At 43.8% G+C, this 16712-nt stretch overlaps 1 protein-coding gene across 2 annotated transcripts in view; it reads right to left on the minus strand.

Moving 5' to 3' along the window:
* ZFR2 (zinc finger RNA binding protein 2) overlaps positions 1 to 16712 on the minus strand; it is a 324672-nt gene that overhangs the window by 164622 nt on the left and 143338 nt on the right. For both annotated transcript variants that reach the window (XM_030220048.1, XM_030220047.1), the window contains exons 7-8: positions 12367 to 12592; positions 9650 to 9813 (exon numbers count right to left, since the gene is read on the minus strand). In XM_030220048.1, the coding sequence (XP_030075908.1) occupies positions 9650 to 9813; positions 12367 to 12592 (390 nt within the window). The remainder of the gene's footprint in view (positions 1 to 9649; positions 9814 to 12366; positions 12593 to 16712) is intronic.

The raw sequence follows: 16712 nt of genomic DNA on the forward strand, positions 1-16712 counted from the left end.
TCCCTGTGGTAATTTTCCATCCCCTCATTAACCCTTGTATGACTCTGTAAACTTTCCTCTTCTCTATCTCTGTGCCAAGCATGCTGGAATTGCATTACAGGTCCTCTGTGGAGAAATTAGGTCATACCTGCTAATTTGCTTTCCTTTAGTCCCTCCGAACCAGCCAGAATGACTGTTGGGTTATGCACGCCTACCAGCACATGGAGACATAGCAAAGCAAAAGGAAAGATAGAAACTAGACATCTGCGCGCCAGTCGGTTCATACAGCCACCTACAAAGAGACCTTGCTGGCCACTGTCGAAAAGTTCGACTACTCCTAACTGAATCTGCAACATCAGTAGTATGCTTATGTGCAACCGAGTAGTATCAGTTGAGTAACTGGTCTCTTTGTGAATATAGACATATCTCTAAATATACATATAGATGCTCTATTCTTTCTTTTATTTTTTGTACATTTTAAATGAAATAGCTCCCTACAGGGACAAGAGCGAACGGAACTAAAACAACCACAAAACAACAATATCAAAGAACAAAGTAGATACCGAAAAGGGAGGGATCTGGGCCAGTCCGAAGGAACTAAAGGAAAACAAATTAGCAGGTAGGACCTAATTTCTCCTTCCTTAGCGTCCCTCTGAACCGGCCCAGAATGACTGTTGGGAAGTACCAGAGCAGTAAACTACGGGAGGGACCAAAAAAGAACCACTACCAGATCCCCCTAACTAAAAAAAAACCATGACCCGGCGCACCTGGACATCTGTTCAACACTATCAAACAAGACAGATGTCCAGACACTCAAGCACTAGCATACCGAAACCTAGAATATGTCTCGACAGAGTCATCCAAGAACGATCTGCTTACTCGGAGACCTGACCCTTCCGGAACAAGTAGACAGAAGAAACTATGCAACCAAAGTCCTGGATTTCAAGCGTGCTGACTTTAGTAAAATGGGGGAATACCCGAGGAAGGAGCTGATGGGAGGATGAACGAGAAGTGGAAGGACAGTGGTCCAAGCTGAAAGAAGCTATAAATAGGGCCACAAACCTTTATGTAAAGAGAGTAAATAAAAGCAAGAGAAAATGGAAACCGATATGGTTCTCCAAACAAGTGGCTGAGAAAATAAAGGCTAAAGAGTTGGCGTTCCTGAAATACAGAAAGACTCAAGAAGAGGATCACAGGGAGGAATACCGGAGGAAACTGAAAGAAGCCAAGAGAGAGATACGTCTGGCGAAAGCGCAAGCGGAAGAACAAATGGCTAGAAATGTAAGGAGGGGTGACAAAACTTTCTTCAGGTATATTAGTGAAAGGAGGAAGACTAAAAAGGGAATTGTGAGACTGAAAGATGCTGGGAACCGCTATATACAGTGGGGGAAATAAGTATTTGATCCCTTGCTGATTTTGTAAGTTTGCCCACTGACAAAGACATGAGCAGCCCATAATTGAAGGGTAGGTTATTGGTAACAGTGAGAGATAGCACATCACAAATTAAATCCGGAAAATCACATTGTGGAAAGTATATGAATTTATTTGCATTCTGCAGAGGGAAATAAGTATTTAATCCCTCTGGCAAACAAGACCTAATACTTGGTGGCAAAACCCTTGTTGGCAAGCACAGCGGTCAGACGTCTTCTGTAGTTGATGATGAGGTTTGCACACATGTCAGGAGGAATTTTGGTCCACTCCTCTTTGCAGATCATCTCTAAATCATTAAGAGTTCTGGGCTGTCGCTTGGCAACTCGCAGCTTCAGCTCCCTCCATAAGTTTTCAATGGGATTAAGGTCTGGTGACTGGCTAGGCCACTCCATGACCCTAATGTGCTTCTTCCTGAGCCACTCCTTTGTTGCCTTGGCTGTATGTTTTGGGTCATTGTCGTGCTGGAAGACCCAGCCACGACCCATTTTTAAGGCCCTGGCGGAGGGAAGGAGGTTGTCACTCAGAATTGTACGGTACATGGCCCCATCCATTCTCCCATTGATGCGGTGAAGTAGTCCTGTGCCCTTAGCAGAGAAACACCCCCAAAACATAACATTTCCACCTCCATGCTTGACAGTGGGGACGGTGTTCTTTGGGTCATAGGCAGCATTTCTCTTCCTCCAAACACGGCGAGTTGAGTTCATGCCAAAGAGCTCAATTTTTGTCTCATCTGACCACAGCACCTTCTCCCAATCACTCTCGGCATCATCCAGGTGTTCACTGGCAAACTTCAGACGGGCCGTCACATGTGCCTTCCGGAGCAGGGGGACCTTGCGGGCACTGCAGGATTGCAATCCGTTATGTCGTAATGTGTTACCAATGGTTTTCGTGGTGACAGTGGTCCCAGCTGCCTTGAGATCATTGACAAGTTCCCCCCTTGTAGTTGTAGGCTGATTTCTAACCTTCCTCATGATCAAGGATACCCCACGAGGTGAGATTTTGCGTGGAGCCCCAGATCTTTGTCGATTGACAGTCATTTTGTACTTCTTCCATTTTCTTACTATGGCACCAACAGTTGTCTCCTTCTCGCCCAGCGTCTTACTGATGGTTTTGTAGCCCATTCCAGCCTTGTGCAGGTGTATGATCTTGTCCCTGACATCCTTAGACAGCTCCTTGCTCTTGGCCATTTTGTAGAGGTTAGAGTCTGACTGATTCACTGAGTCTGTGGACAGGTGTCTTTCATACAGGTGACCATTGCCGACAGCTGTCTGTCATGCAGGTAACGAGTTGATTTGGAGCATCTACCTGGTCTGTAGGGGCCAGATCTCTTACTGGTTGGTGGGGGATCAAATACTTATTTCCCTCTGCAGAATGCAAATAAATTCATATACTTTCCACAATGTGATTTTCCGGATTTAATTTGTGATGTGCTATCTCTCACTGTTACCAATAACCTACCCTTCAATTATGGGCTGCTCATGTCTTTGTCAGTGGGCAAACTTACAAAATCAGCAAGGGATCAAATACTTATTTCCCCCACTGTAGATAATGATGAAGAAAAAGCAAATTTGCTAAATAGATACTTTTCTTCTGTTTTCACAGAAGAAAATCCTGGAGCAGGACCGCGATGGACTGGCAAAAGTACATGTGAGAATGGAGTGGATACAGCACCGTTCACGGAAGAGAGTGTGTATGAACAACTTAAAAATCTAAAGGTGGACAAAGCAGTGGGACCGGATGGGATCCACCCCAGGATATTGAGGGCACGCAGAGAGGTTCTGGCGGATCCTCTTAAAGATTTGTTTAATAAATCCTTGCAGACGGGAGACGTTCCGTGGGATTGGAGAACGGCGGAGGTGGTCCCTCTTCACAAAAGTGGTGATAGGGAAGAAGCTGGAAACTACAGGCCGGTAAGCCTCACTTCAATTATTGGAAAAGTATTGAAAGCGATGCTGAAGGAAAGGATAGTGAATTTCTTGAAAGCAAATAAGTTGCAAGATCCACGACAACATGGTTTTACCAAAGGTAAATTGTGCCAAACGAATCTCATTGAATTCTTTGATTGGGTGACCGGAGAATTAAATCAAGGACATGCTATGGACGTAATCTACTTAGATTTCAGTAAAGCTTTTGACACGGTTCCCCACAGGAAGCTCTTGAATAAACTAGACGGGCTGAAGATAGGACCCGAAGTGGTGAACTGGATTAGGAACTGGTTGACGGGCAGACACCAGAGGGTGGTGGTAAATGGAGTTCGCTCGGAGGAGAGAAAGGTGAGTAGTGGAGTGCCTCAGGGATCGGTGCTGGGGCAGATTCTATTCAATATATTTGTGAGTGATATTGCCGAAGAGTTACAAGGTAAAGTTTGCCTTTTTGTGGATGACACCAAGATTTGCAACAGAGTGGACACTCCGGAGGGAGTGGAAATCATGAAAAAAGATCTGCGGAAGCTAGAAGAATCGTCTAACGTTTGGCAATTAAAATTCAATGCGAAGAAATGCAAAGTGATGCACTTAGGGAGTAGAAATCCACGGGAGACGTATGTGTTAGGCGGGGGGAGTCTGATAGGTACGAACAGGGAGAGGGGTCTTGGGGTGATAGTATCTGAGGACCTGAAGGCGACGAAACAGTGTGACAAGGTGGTGGCCATAGCTAGAAGATTGCTAAGCCGTATAGAGAGAGGTGTGACCAGCAGAAGAAAAGAGGTTTTAATACCCCTGTATAAGACGTTGGTGAGGCCCCACCTGGAGTATTGTGTTCAGTTTTGGAGGCCGTATCTTGTTAAGGATGTTAAAAAAAATGGAAGCGGTGCAAAGAAAAGCTACGAGAATGGTATGGGATTTGTGTTAAAAGACGTATGAGGAGAGACTTGTTGACCTGAACATGTATACCCTGGAGGAAAGGAGAAACAGGGGTGATATGATACAGACGTTCAAATATTTGAAATGTATGAATCCGCAAACAAACCTTTTCCGGAGATGGGAAGGCGGTAGAACGAGAGGACATGAAATGAGATTGAAGGGGGGCAGACTCAAGAAAAATGTCAGGAAGTATTTTTTCACGAAGAGAGTGGTGGATGCTTGGAATGCCCTCCCGTGGGAGGTGGTGGAGAGGAAAACGGTAAAGGAATTCAAACATGCGTGGGATAAACATAAAGGAATCCTGCTCAGAAGGAAGGGATCCCCAGAAGCTTAGCCGGTGGTGGGAGGCAGGGCTGGTGGTTAGGAGGTGGGGAAAGTGCTGGGCAGTCTTATACGGTCTGTGCCAGAGCCGGTGGTGGAAGGCGGGGCTGGTGGTTGGGAGGCGGGGATAGTGCTGGGCAGACTTATATGGTCTGTGCCAGAGCCAGTGGTGGGAGGCGGGGCTGGTGGTTGGGAGGCGGGGATAGTGCTGGGCAGACTTATACGGTCTGTGCCCTGAAAAAGACAGGTACAAATCAAGGTAAGGTATACACAAAAAATGGTACATGTGAGTTTCTCTTGTTGGGCAGACTGGGTGGACCGTGCAGGTCTTTTTCTGCCGTCATCTACTATGTTACTATGTTACAAACAGAAACAAAAGACCAATTAAACCACCAAAACAATGGATACGCAAGACACCTCGGGTGCTAACCACTCTCCCCCTATCACACAGGGGCAGCTACCACTTAAGTGTGCCTTGTCAACCCCCTCGAGAAATGCAGAGCCCACACAACCCCAGAGAGACCCTAGGGAATAAGGACTATAGACTGAAAATATGAAAGAACGACCAGACTTTCAGAAGAAAGAAAGAAACTGGTGCATCTTTCAGTCAGAAGAGCCCAAGGCACAGAAAGGAGAGCCCAGAGGGGGAGAAAGAGACAATCTAGGCTCCTTAACTCATCTATGAAACGGCTATGAAGATGAGGAGAAACAGACCAAAAATAAACTAAGAGTGAAATCACAAAGAGTAAGTCACTCAGGTCACGAAATTGGCTAAGAGTAAGACAGTCGGGTCACAAAAATGGCAAACACTGTTGCAAAAACAACCACACAGCCTCAGAAAGATTCACAAAGATTCACTCAAGGGGCAACCCGAAAGAAGCCAGCGTGGTCACCTGACTGAAAGGGAAATCAAGGTTATTTCCCCAGGCCAAAACACTCAGATATATGTGGCAATGCAGAACAGTAGTGGACAAGTTCATGGGTATAAGAGTGATCTCCGAGGCATTCTCAAACTAAGACAAAAGCCCCCAAGGGTGTTGACAGGAGCAAGCATGTGAGCTAACCTGTTAGGAGAAAAAAAAACCCGCCACTGTCTGAACAACAGGCCCATCAGAGAAAAGGCAGAAGGCATAAAAAAACTGTAGCGGACACCGTCGTCAGAACCAGAAAGAACTGTGGACTCAAAGACTCATTGAAGGTAGTGAAATCAAAGAACCACCAAAGATGTCCTAGGAAACCAAACCGAAAAACTCGAGGATATCAAGGAACTGTGCCTTACCATACCCCAAGAAAAAATTTCCAGCCTAAAGGCAAGGAACGACAAAACAGAGACCGAGAGAAATCTGTCTGGCCCACGAGGAAGACTCACAGCCCCTTCAGACAGCCGATCCTGCTGCTCTGACAGAGGAAAATAGACACACAGGGACATCCCTGACCGACCACCGCCGTGTTCCTGAAGAGGCAAAATATGTATTGTCATAGACAAATCACTCTGATCCTGGAACCACAACCGGCATCCCAGCTGAGCCAAGGTCAGAGACTGGCAGCAGAAGTTCCCACTGGCAACTGAGAAGCCGAGCAGCCAAAATGGGAGGCATAACAGAGTAAGGAAAACAGTATGAGGGCTTGGCGGAACTCCCACAGTCCAGACAACCCCTAAGTAGCGATAGAGTTGTTGGAGGGACAGCAGCTAAGTTCCCAGGAACAAAGAAACTTCCTGACTCCGAACTCAGAGACGAAGAAAATCAGCAAACTGCCCTGTGAATCCAACGGGAGGAAAACAGAAGAAATGCCAAACATCTTACAATATTGTTGGAAAGTTCCCAACTCATTCGGAAACCACCAGAAATCTTGTAGAAGTCAGAAAATAGGAGATAAAAATAGCAGCAAATAAATAAATAAACTTGGCTAAGGGAAGGAGAGATGTAATGGTTAGTCTCGGTACACCATTCCCACCCTGTAGGATCTCAGCGAGGCGGGATTCGAGGAATGAGAAATGCTGAAAACAGCAATGCCTTGAGAGGAAAAGCCACATGAGACGCAACAACCATCTCTGGAGACTGTGGGAACTCACGGTAGCATGATGAGAAAATCACTGACAAGCCTCTGTATAATGTACACTTAGAGGAACTCAGAGAGCAAGAACAACAAGAAGGCAGCAAGCTGCTTTCAATACTGAAAGAAAAACCAGCAAGAGAAAGTGAATCAATATTCAAAATACGTGCAAGCAGAGAAAGCTAGAAATCCCCTGCCAACACCTGGGGAAAAGCTGGTGATACACCCAAGTAAGGAGAGAAACAAAAATGTAACCGTGAGTCCACCAAAATGCTTTGGAATGAAATGATAGTTATAAATCCCTTGCCAACACCTGGGGAAAGGCTACTGATACACCAGGAGAGAAACAAAACTGAAAATCATGATCTCACAAGAATGGCTTGAGACAAAACTGGTAAATGCAACATACCCATAACGGCAAATAACAAGCATTACATATATTCCCTGACGTATGGAATACTGAAGAAGGCATACCCCAAGCATCCAGTACCAAAAACTGTAGAAGACTTATGGTTCCCCAAGACTAAGAGAAGGCCTTACTGAGCACAGCCCCACAGAAACAGAAAATACACAAAACTGAGATGCTGTCACAATCTCCTGTGAACCTGTGGGTTTTTTGTGTGTTTTTTTTTTTAAAGAGGTGATAGACTAGGCGTACAACCCCTAAACCGTCCACTGGGCCACAGGGAATGTAACACCGCATCAAATAGTGCTTCACTACCTATCTCTGTAGAGAAATGAGATGAGCACCTAAAGCAGCAGACCAGAGAAACTAAGGATCTACCACTAGTATACACCAAATTATACAATAGTGGGAGCTGAACCCACAAAGTCAGGGTCCGGAACAGCTGCTCTAAGCATTAGACCACAAATCTCCAGTTGTAACCAACCATTCAGACAGCCCAGCGGAAAAATTCCCATGTGAGCAAAGCTAGAAGCATGTGATGAACCTCTAAGCAGGACCAGTGCAGTTACTGGACGCAATCCTGCAGGTCATAAGCAAACTTGTACTCATTTGTGCCTGAGGCAATGGAGGGATAAATGACTTAACCAGCGTCACAAGGAGCTGCAGTGGGAGCTTCCCCAGGATCAAAGTCTGCTGTACTAACTACTAGGCTACCCCTCCACTCCTTCTTTTTTTAAAGGAATGGGACTTGAAATACTACCTGTCTGAGGTTTTTGCAACCACATTCAAAGCGGACTACACAGTATATACAGAAGTTATACAAAAGGAAAACAAACATTAACCATATAGAGAAACTATTAGATTTCTAATCTGGTATTATATAGAGACTAGAGAAAAAATTAATTTGGGTCAGGCAGGTAAAACCATCAGCAAGTAAGATTTACTAGAAAAATAAATTAGATTTTGGTCTTGCAGCTTTCCAAATCTAGAGAAAAAAAATAGATCTTGCACCATTCAGACTGTAGAGAAAATACAGAACATTTTCACACCCCATTCAAACTCGCATCACCAGATTCTAGAGAAAGTAAAGATTTTGTCATTGCATCATACAAATTCTAGCCGTCAGCGGTGACTCCATCTGAAAGGAATCATTATCAGAGATTGATTTAAATGAGACACGTATTTATTTTAGAACCTGGAAGCCTCGATGCAGGGAAAGGGGCTAACTGACGTGCAAAATACCTCCCACACTGGGAACAACCGGGGAGTCCTCACAGTACTACCACAGCTACCACAGGATAGCAAACACTGCTAAAAAGGTCTGGGCCGCTGCTCTGCAATGACACACCGAAACAAAATGGCGGAGTTTCCCACCGAAAACCAAAATGTGCAGAAAGCCGCTAAAACCAAACTCAAAACCAGTACCTTTGAAAAACCAAACCGAGAAGTCCTCTTACTTTCGTACTTTTTTTTTTTTTTTAAACAGGACACCGTGGCTCCCAGCTGAACCAGCGCCATGCTAGAACAACTGACCCAGGTGGTGGGAAACACCTCAACACCAGACAAAAACTGAAAATGGGACCCTTATCTGACCACAGGAAGAGAATCCCTAAAACGAACCCCGAGCCCAAGACCCTGCAGGGAGACAGCCACAACAGCAGGCTATAGCCACTGCACCTGCTTGCTGAAGAAAGAGCACAGTACTGTGATTGTTTTTTTTTTTTTAACATAGTGGCTGTTCCCCACAGCTCTACAAACTCCCCTCCCTCAAAGGGGTTGAGGCCAGCAACGAAACGAAGTCCACCCTGAGCCCGTAGGCAAACAGGGAAAGCTTGAGGACAGGATGGGGAAGGGACCCAGCCACCCGAGTGTAGCACCCCCAAGGCATTAGAGAACCCCCGTGGGCCTCTGCCAGCAGATAAGAAAAACGGCATACAGATGAATGAAGAAGAAAGAAAACTTCAAACTATAGTCTGAGTAAAAGAAATTATTGGCTGCCTCGAAATCAGTCTTCTCAGTCTCCACAACTGGTACGCGTGCATAACCCAACAGTCATTCTGGGCCAGTCCAGAGGGACGCTAAGAAATGGAAGGTTAGTCCAACTTCTTAAATAATGCCAAGGAACAATATAAGACTAACCTCTTCATTCTACAAAAGTGGGCACCTAATGTATGTGCCATACTACCACTTTCACACGTGTGGATGTTATAGATTCGGATGTAAGCTGTATTCTATAATCTTAGTGTACAAATTTCCATGGCATGCAAATGCAAGAGAGCATTCCATACGGGAATGGCATGGAATAGTGTCAATTATGCGCAAAAGTGCCATTTAGATGTGCACATTTATGCTTGCCATAGACATGGGTGACCTACATGCTGACTTATGCTAGTATTCTATAACAGAATCTAGGTGCCCAGGTCCCATAATAGAATTTGAACCTAGTGCCCAGCATTTTGGTGCTCTTTATAGAATTGCTCCTAAAGGTGCAACACAGCAAAAACAATGGCTTGTTCAGGTTGAATATCCCACAGAGCTTAAGGTATCCCATACTTTTTATTCTGTGGAAGAGACAAAACCAAAAATTAATCTTTACCTCCTCTACAAATTCTTGTCCCACAAGCTGGGAATCAGCCCCAAAAGCTCCCAGACTATGCCCAGAGTTCTTGTGGGCGACCTGCTCATTCTGCAAATTCGGCATGGCTGCTGACGCCTTCACAGCCTCCATCTTCTTCCCCATAGTCTGCAGCTTGTTACCACCTAAAACAATAACACTGGACTGTTAAATAAGCCATCTACATGCCTAGTGCCCATTCTCTACTGTTCTACAAACTGAAATGTAAACATATTACATTAGCAAAGCCAAGACAAATCTACAACATTTTAGCAAGTGAAGATTAGGACCAGCACATTGACAAAAGTTGTAGTCTTTTAAGGTAGACAACAACAGTAACAAATTCTTTAGAAAAGACTGTACATGAGGAATTATGTTTGCAGTCTGTATGGATTATCCCCTGCTTACCAGTTTTTTTTCTTCTAAACAAGCAGCAATACATATAGCGAAGATACTCACCTATAGTAGGTGTTCTCAGAGGACAGCAGGACATATATTTTAACATATAGCGGAAACACTCCTCAGCATTCTTATTCTCAAAGCTTTTGGAAGCACCTACCATGCATGCATGTCCCTTCTCACCATCCACTGATATATAAGATCAAGTCAGTCTAATACAATAGCTGTAACAATTGGGAGGGTGGGTATGTGGGAATATATGTCCTGCTACCCTCAGAGAAAATCTGCTACAGGTGAGTAACTGTTTTCTCTGAGGACAAGCAGTTTATTGATATACTACTTGTTGATATAATACTGCTTGACATGACCATCCATAAGAGCAGACATACTGGGTCAGACCAGTGGTCCATCTAGCCCAGTATCCTGTTTCCAAACAGTGGCCAAGCCAGGTCACAAGTACCTGGCAAAAACCCAATTATCTGCAACATTCCATGCTACCAATAACAAGGCATGCAGTTGCCTCCCCATATCTATCTCAATAGGAAACTATGGACTTTCCATCAGGAACTTGTCCAAAACTTTAAACCCAGATACACTAACTGCTGTTACCACATCCTCCAGAGGATGTGGTAACAGCCTCCGGCAAAGAGTTCCAGAGCTTAACTATTCGTTGAGTGAAAAAATATTTCCTATTTGATACATAAGTATTGCCATACTGGGAGAGAGCAAAGGTCCATCGAGCCCAGCATCCTGTTTCCAACAGTGGCCAATCCAGGTCACAAATACCCGGCAAGATCCCAAAAATGTACAAAACATTTTATACTGCTTATCCCAGAAACAGTGGATTTCCCCAAGTCCATTTAATAACGGTCTATGTACTTTTCCTTTAGGAAGCCACCCAAACCTCTTTAAACTCCGCTAAGCTAACCGCCTTTACCACATTCTCTGGCAACGAATTCCAGAGTTTAATTACACGTTGAGTGAAGAAACATTTTCTTCGCTTTGTTTTAAATTTACTACATTGTAGATTCATTGTATGCCCCCTAGTCCTAGTATTTTTGGAAAGCGTGAACAGACGCTTCACATCTACCCGTTCAACTCCACTCATTATTGTTGTAGACCTCTATATCTCCCCTCAGCCACCTTTTCTCCAAGCTGAAGAGCCCTAGCCGCTTTAGCCTTTCCTCATAGGGAAGTCGTCCCATCCCCTTTATCATTTTCGTCGCCCTTCTCTGCACCTTTTCTAATTCCACTATATCTTTTTTGAGATGCAGTGACCAGAACTGAACACAATATTCGAGGTGCGGTCGCACCATGGAGCGATACAAAGGCATTATAACATCCTCATTTTTGTTTTCCATTCCTTTCCTAATAATACCTAACATTCTATTTGCTGGGATTAGTAGCATAAAATGTTGCTACTAGTTGGGTTTCTGCCAGGTACTTGTGACCCACATTGGCCACTGTTGAAAACAGGATACTGGGCTAGATGGACCATTGGTTTGATCCAGTATGGTAATTCTTATAAAGGAGGGAAATTTGGCTTTTAAGGAAGCAGTTAAAAGACATATTTTTAAAATAAATACTTACTACCTGTTTAGCACGCTATTTTATATTTGAAAGATGTGACATGTTGAACATTATATATTGTAAGGTTTTTTTATTTCAATTTTTAGAATTACTAATTCTTCAGGTCTGTCGGAACTCTTTGATTTATGTGATCCGCATTGAACTGTAAGGTTGTTGCGGAATACAAGAATGTTTCAGTATCAGTAGCACTTACACTGTAGTGATAATGCACAAGAAGAATTAGCAAAATGTGACAGAAGCACATGAAAAAATACTGAAAATGTGAGCTGAGGGGAGAAGTAGAGATGTCCTCTCTGCTTCGCAAATGAAGACAGATTCCACTTGGTGTGTGGGAAGGCACGTACATGCGCAGCGGGTGCTTCCAAAAGCTTTTAGATTAAGAACACTGGGGACTGTCTCCATGTTGGGCATGGACATCACCACGCATATGTGGGATTATAATGTCCTGCTTGTCCTAAAAGAACTATCATCAAGAGCTGCATATATAACAAGTACTACTACTATACCACTTCATTCAAGGAAGCAAAGCCATCATCATTATGACTACATAGCTTCAAATAATGCTGACTTTAGACATTATGATCATATTTTAATAAATGCACATATATTGCACAATTTTATTCTTATTTGCAAGGTGCTACCTAGAATCCTTTCAGCAGCAAAAACTAAAAAAAAAAAAGACTTGACAAGAAGTTTTAAAAGAAACATACCAACGAATGTTATTTTTGCAGTGACTGGTTTCTTTGCAGGTATGGTTTTACTTGTGTTTACTGTACTGTTAGTTGCTATGGCTACTGGCTTCACTGGTGTGGCAGCTGCAGTGACTGATGCAGCTGGTTTGCTCGGTGTGGCAGTTGTAGAACCCGACCCAGAATTTGGCAAGACCGGTTCTATGGATGGAATGGGCTTGCCCAGCTTAGTGTGCAACTTGATAACCTAAAAGCACATAAATAAATCAAATAAAGGCAGGCAACTAGGGTGAGCCATCAACTTCAGACACCTTTCAAAATACAGTAAAACTACACACATCCAAAGAAAGGAGAAATTAGATCTTACCTGCTAATTTGCTTTCCTTTAGTCCCTCCGGACCGGACCAGGATTGGACTGATGGGTTGTGCTCGCCTACCAGCAGGTGGAGACTGAGAAAAAACTCTGACTCTAGAGAGCCAATAGGAGCCCTGGCCATGTGACCTTAGCCTCAGTATTTGAATAACAAAGCAGGAAAGAAAGAAAGACCTTCTGTGCCGTATGGAATCCTAGCAGCCACAAAGCACTCGGCAATGCCAAGTATCAGAGCTCACCAGCAACTCTCACCAGAGAAGCGGTATGGCCCGATATGTATTACAGCTCACCAGCAACTCTCACTAGAGAAGTGGTATGGCTCACTTGTACTATAGCTCACCAGCAACTCTCACCAGAGAAGCGATATGGCTCACATGTAATATAGCTCACCAGCAACTCTCCCCAGAGAAGTGGTATGGCTCACGTATAATATAGCTCACCAGCAACTCTCCCCAGAGAAGTGGTATGGCTCACGTATAATATAGCTCACCCGCAACTCTCACCAGAGAAGTGGTATGGCTCACTTGTCTTATAGCTCACCAGCAACTCTCACCAGAGAAGTGGTATGGCCCACTTAAGATTTTATATATATTCCATCAACTGAGCTTACCAGCAACTCTCACCAGAAAAGTGGTAAATCATATTTAAGGTTTTATAGATATTCCAGCAACTGAGCTCAGCCACAACTCTCACCAGAGAAGTGGTATGGCGTATTTAAGGTTTTATAGATAGATTCCAGCAATTGAGCTCACCAGCAACCACCAGAGAAGTGGTATAGACCACGTAAAGTTCTGTATATATATAGTATTGTTCCACGAATCGTAAAGGAATGAATACACTTCCTACTGAATACACTTCCTACTTAATAAAAGAAGCTAAAGAGTAGAGAGAACATGGGAGGGGCCTGGTCCGGTCCGGAGGGACTAAAGGAAAGCAAATTAGCAGGTAAGATCTAATTTCTCCTTCCTTAGCGTCCCTCCGGACCGGACCAGGATTGGACTGATGGGAAGTACCAAAGCAGTAATCTGAAGGGAGGGACCCTATGAAAACTGCAGAGAAATGTTCATGCTGCATAGGCCACCTGGCGACAACTAACATGTAGTGTGTCCCAATGAGCAAAATAAAATAAAACTAGGACTAAGTTGCCAACTTACCAATGTGCACCGAGAGCACCAAAAATCGCCGTAGTAAGAATAGAGCCCGCTTCTGAAGTTGTGGAATATGTTGTAATACGCTGTGGAACTGCCCTCTCAGCGAGAAGAGAAATAGACATTCTCATTTCCTTGATCCTTCGCGATATAGCGGGTTAGAAACAATGAAAAACTTTTACGCCTACTGGCTAGAAGGACAAAACCAATAAGAAAAAACCGATTGGGAAAGGTGAAAACTTTAAACTACAGCAGACCGAAAAGAAGTTACCAACCGTAGAAGTATTCCACACATAGATCCACTTGCTGCAATGGCTACTGGGAAACACTGCTTGAAGAGGAAAACTTTATAGAAAAAGTTATGGCTACTAGAAAACAGAACTTTAAGAGTCTGTTCACCTAGTTCACCTAGCTGGAGGTACAGGTGCAGGACTCCTTTAAGAAACCGCTTTGACAGTGGATGCTGCATAAGCGTGCGGTTGTCAACAGTATCATGCATCACTGATAGAGCTGCCAAATGAACTCTAATGGATGAGTAAGACAGACAAGATTTCGCAAGATGCAGAAGATATTCCAAAACATGCAAAATGGATACTGTTTGTGGAATGAAGTGGCGAGAGGAGTACCACAGAGTGAACCGTCGCCACTTTGATTCATAGGACTTTAATGTAGATTTCTGTCTGGAAGCAATTAAAACTTGAAGTACTTCCTGCGAAAATATCAAAGCTGTTGCAGACCCAGTAACCACGCCATAAGTTTGAGTGACTGGGGGTCCGGATGTAGAAGGGTGCCTTGGTTCTGCGTAAACACCTAGTGAGATGATGGAAGAAACGCATAAAGAAGGCTGAAAAACCCCTGCTGGACGTTGGCATCTGTCCCTGTCTCCGTCAAGACTGTTGCTGAACGGAAGAAGCAAGAAATGTTCGTGAGCCTGAAGGCAAAAAGAGATAGCCCTGAAGTGTCGCAGTGAGGAAGTAAGGCTGAAAAAATGAGAGTCCATTCACCTAAATGCAGGGTGACACAGCTAAGAAAAAATGAGTACAAACTCAAGAGTATACTCTTAACTCCTCCTTGGCGGATGACATAACCCATTGCCATGGCAAGGACCAACATAGCTCTCTCCGCCTTGTTTGTCAGTAGGGAAAACAAAATTCACCCGAAGGTAAAACGAATTGCTGAGGTCCCCCAGAAAAAAAATATATACAAACAAGCTTCTGCCAAAAAGTGTACTGCACGAAGCATCCCAATGACAGAACTAAGGTTCTTGAGATAACTAGATGACACTTAAATAGTGCGATTGATGACCCTGAGATTCGCAATAGGATGAAGGAAAATTCCTTCTTGGGCATTAGAAAGTAAAATTGCATTCTGCAGAATAGAGCGAGGAAATGGCCGAAGGCCCAAGGTCACCAAGAAAAATATAAACTGGGATGTTTGCAGAGGAGACAAAAGACTGTGCGCCAACCTAACTAAACAAAGAGAAAATCAGAGATATCTGATGAGAGATCAAATGAGAGATCAAATGAGAGGCCTGGCTACAATCACCACCCAACCTAGAGACTGTAAGAAATGCAACACCCGGTGCGTGACCTGAGAACTCTGCTGATAAGACTTTCTCCAATTAGGCAGTCATCTAGGTAAGAATGAAATGACCCTAAGAGCGCCATGAACATCCTCTTAGATCTATAAAAGAACGGAAGAGAGAGTACTGCTGAAAATGACCAGTTAATGCATAAGCAAAAAACTAGCCATTCTCTGGATCCTGAGGAGAAGAGGAAGGGTGACCAAGGACACCAGTTAAATAGGGCTACAAACTCCAACCCTTTCTCTATGGCGTTCCATAGTTGGGTAAGTTCTGAATATAGAAAGTTCTGAATATAGGAGTCCACCAGCTATGGTAGTACGCTCCGGACAGAAAAAAATTGTCCCAGTATGAACGTCTGATTCACCGGCCTGTAATTTCTTGGATCTCCATAATCCACATACCACTAATCCACGTACCACGGTCATGCGTCCTCCCTCACTGAGATGTAGATTGTAAGCTCCTTTGAGCAGGGAACGTCCTTCTTTGTTAATTTGTACAGCGCTGCGTAACCCTAGTAGCGCTCTAGAAATGTTAAGTAGTAGGAGTAGTACCAGACTCACACCCAATAGATATGAATGTTGAGCTTGTTTCAGGTTAAAACACCGAACCTAGGCCCAGGGTCCCCGGTGTTCCTAGTGGTGAACAGCCATGGCAAATATTGTATGCGTTAGTTTGCAGAATTACTGCAAAGCCTTGCTTTTGGAGCAGAGATTTCTGTTCGATACTCTCGTGAGAGGTTTGTTTTTTTTTTTTTTCTTTTCTTTAATGCTGTTCTGGCTGTAGAAAGGTGGACATTTGAGCTTCCCCAGAATGGCAAAACTTATGTACCTATGCCCATTAGATATGAATGCTGGACTTGATGGACTTTAGGCCTTACCCAGCATAACCATACTTATGTACCTATGGCATAAATACACAGGAAGTGAGTGAATCCCCTTCCAATTGAAAGAACACTCTGGAGTGAAGGCGCATAGAATGAAAATGAAAAAGGACAAACTTGGAAATTACCTGTAACGAAAAAAGTGAAGTTGTGCCACAGCCACTTGGTGAAGGCAGTGTAGACAAGACTGTATCTGAATTCAAGAGATATAACATCAGGTCTCTAAGGAAGAGGAAGAGATAGCAGATGGTATGTATAGGCATACTGGACCAAACCAGGATGTTTATAATCTGCCAATGCTGAACTGATAGAGTAGAGACAAACACGAGTAGATGGTTTGAGGATCGTCCACTATCTTTAAGTGAAAGGATGACTTTATTC

This window comes from Microcaecilia unicolor, chromosome 11 (genome assembly GCF_901765095.1).
Source record: "Microcaecilia unicolor chromosome 11, aMicUni1.1, whole genome shotgun sequence".
Classification (NCBI taxonomy): domain Eukaryota; kingdom Metazoa; phylum Chordata; class Amphibia; order Gymnophiona; family Siphonopidae; genus Microcaecilia; species Microcaecilia unicolor.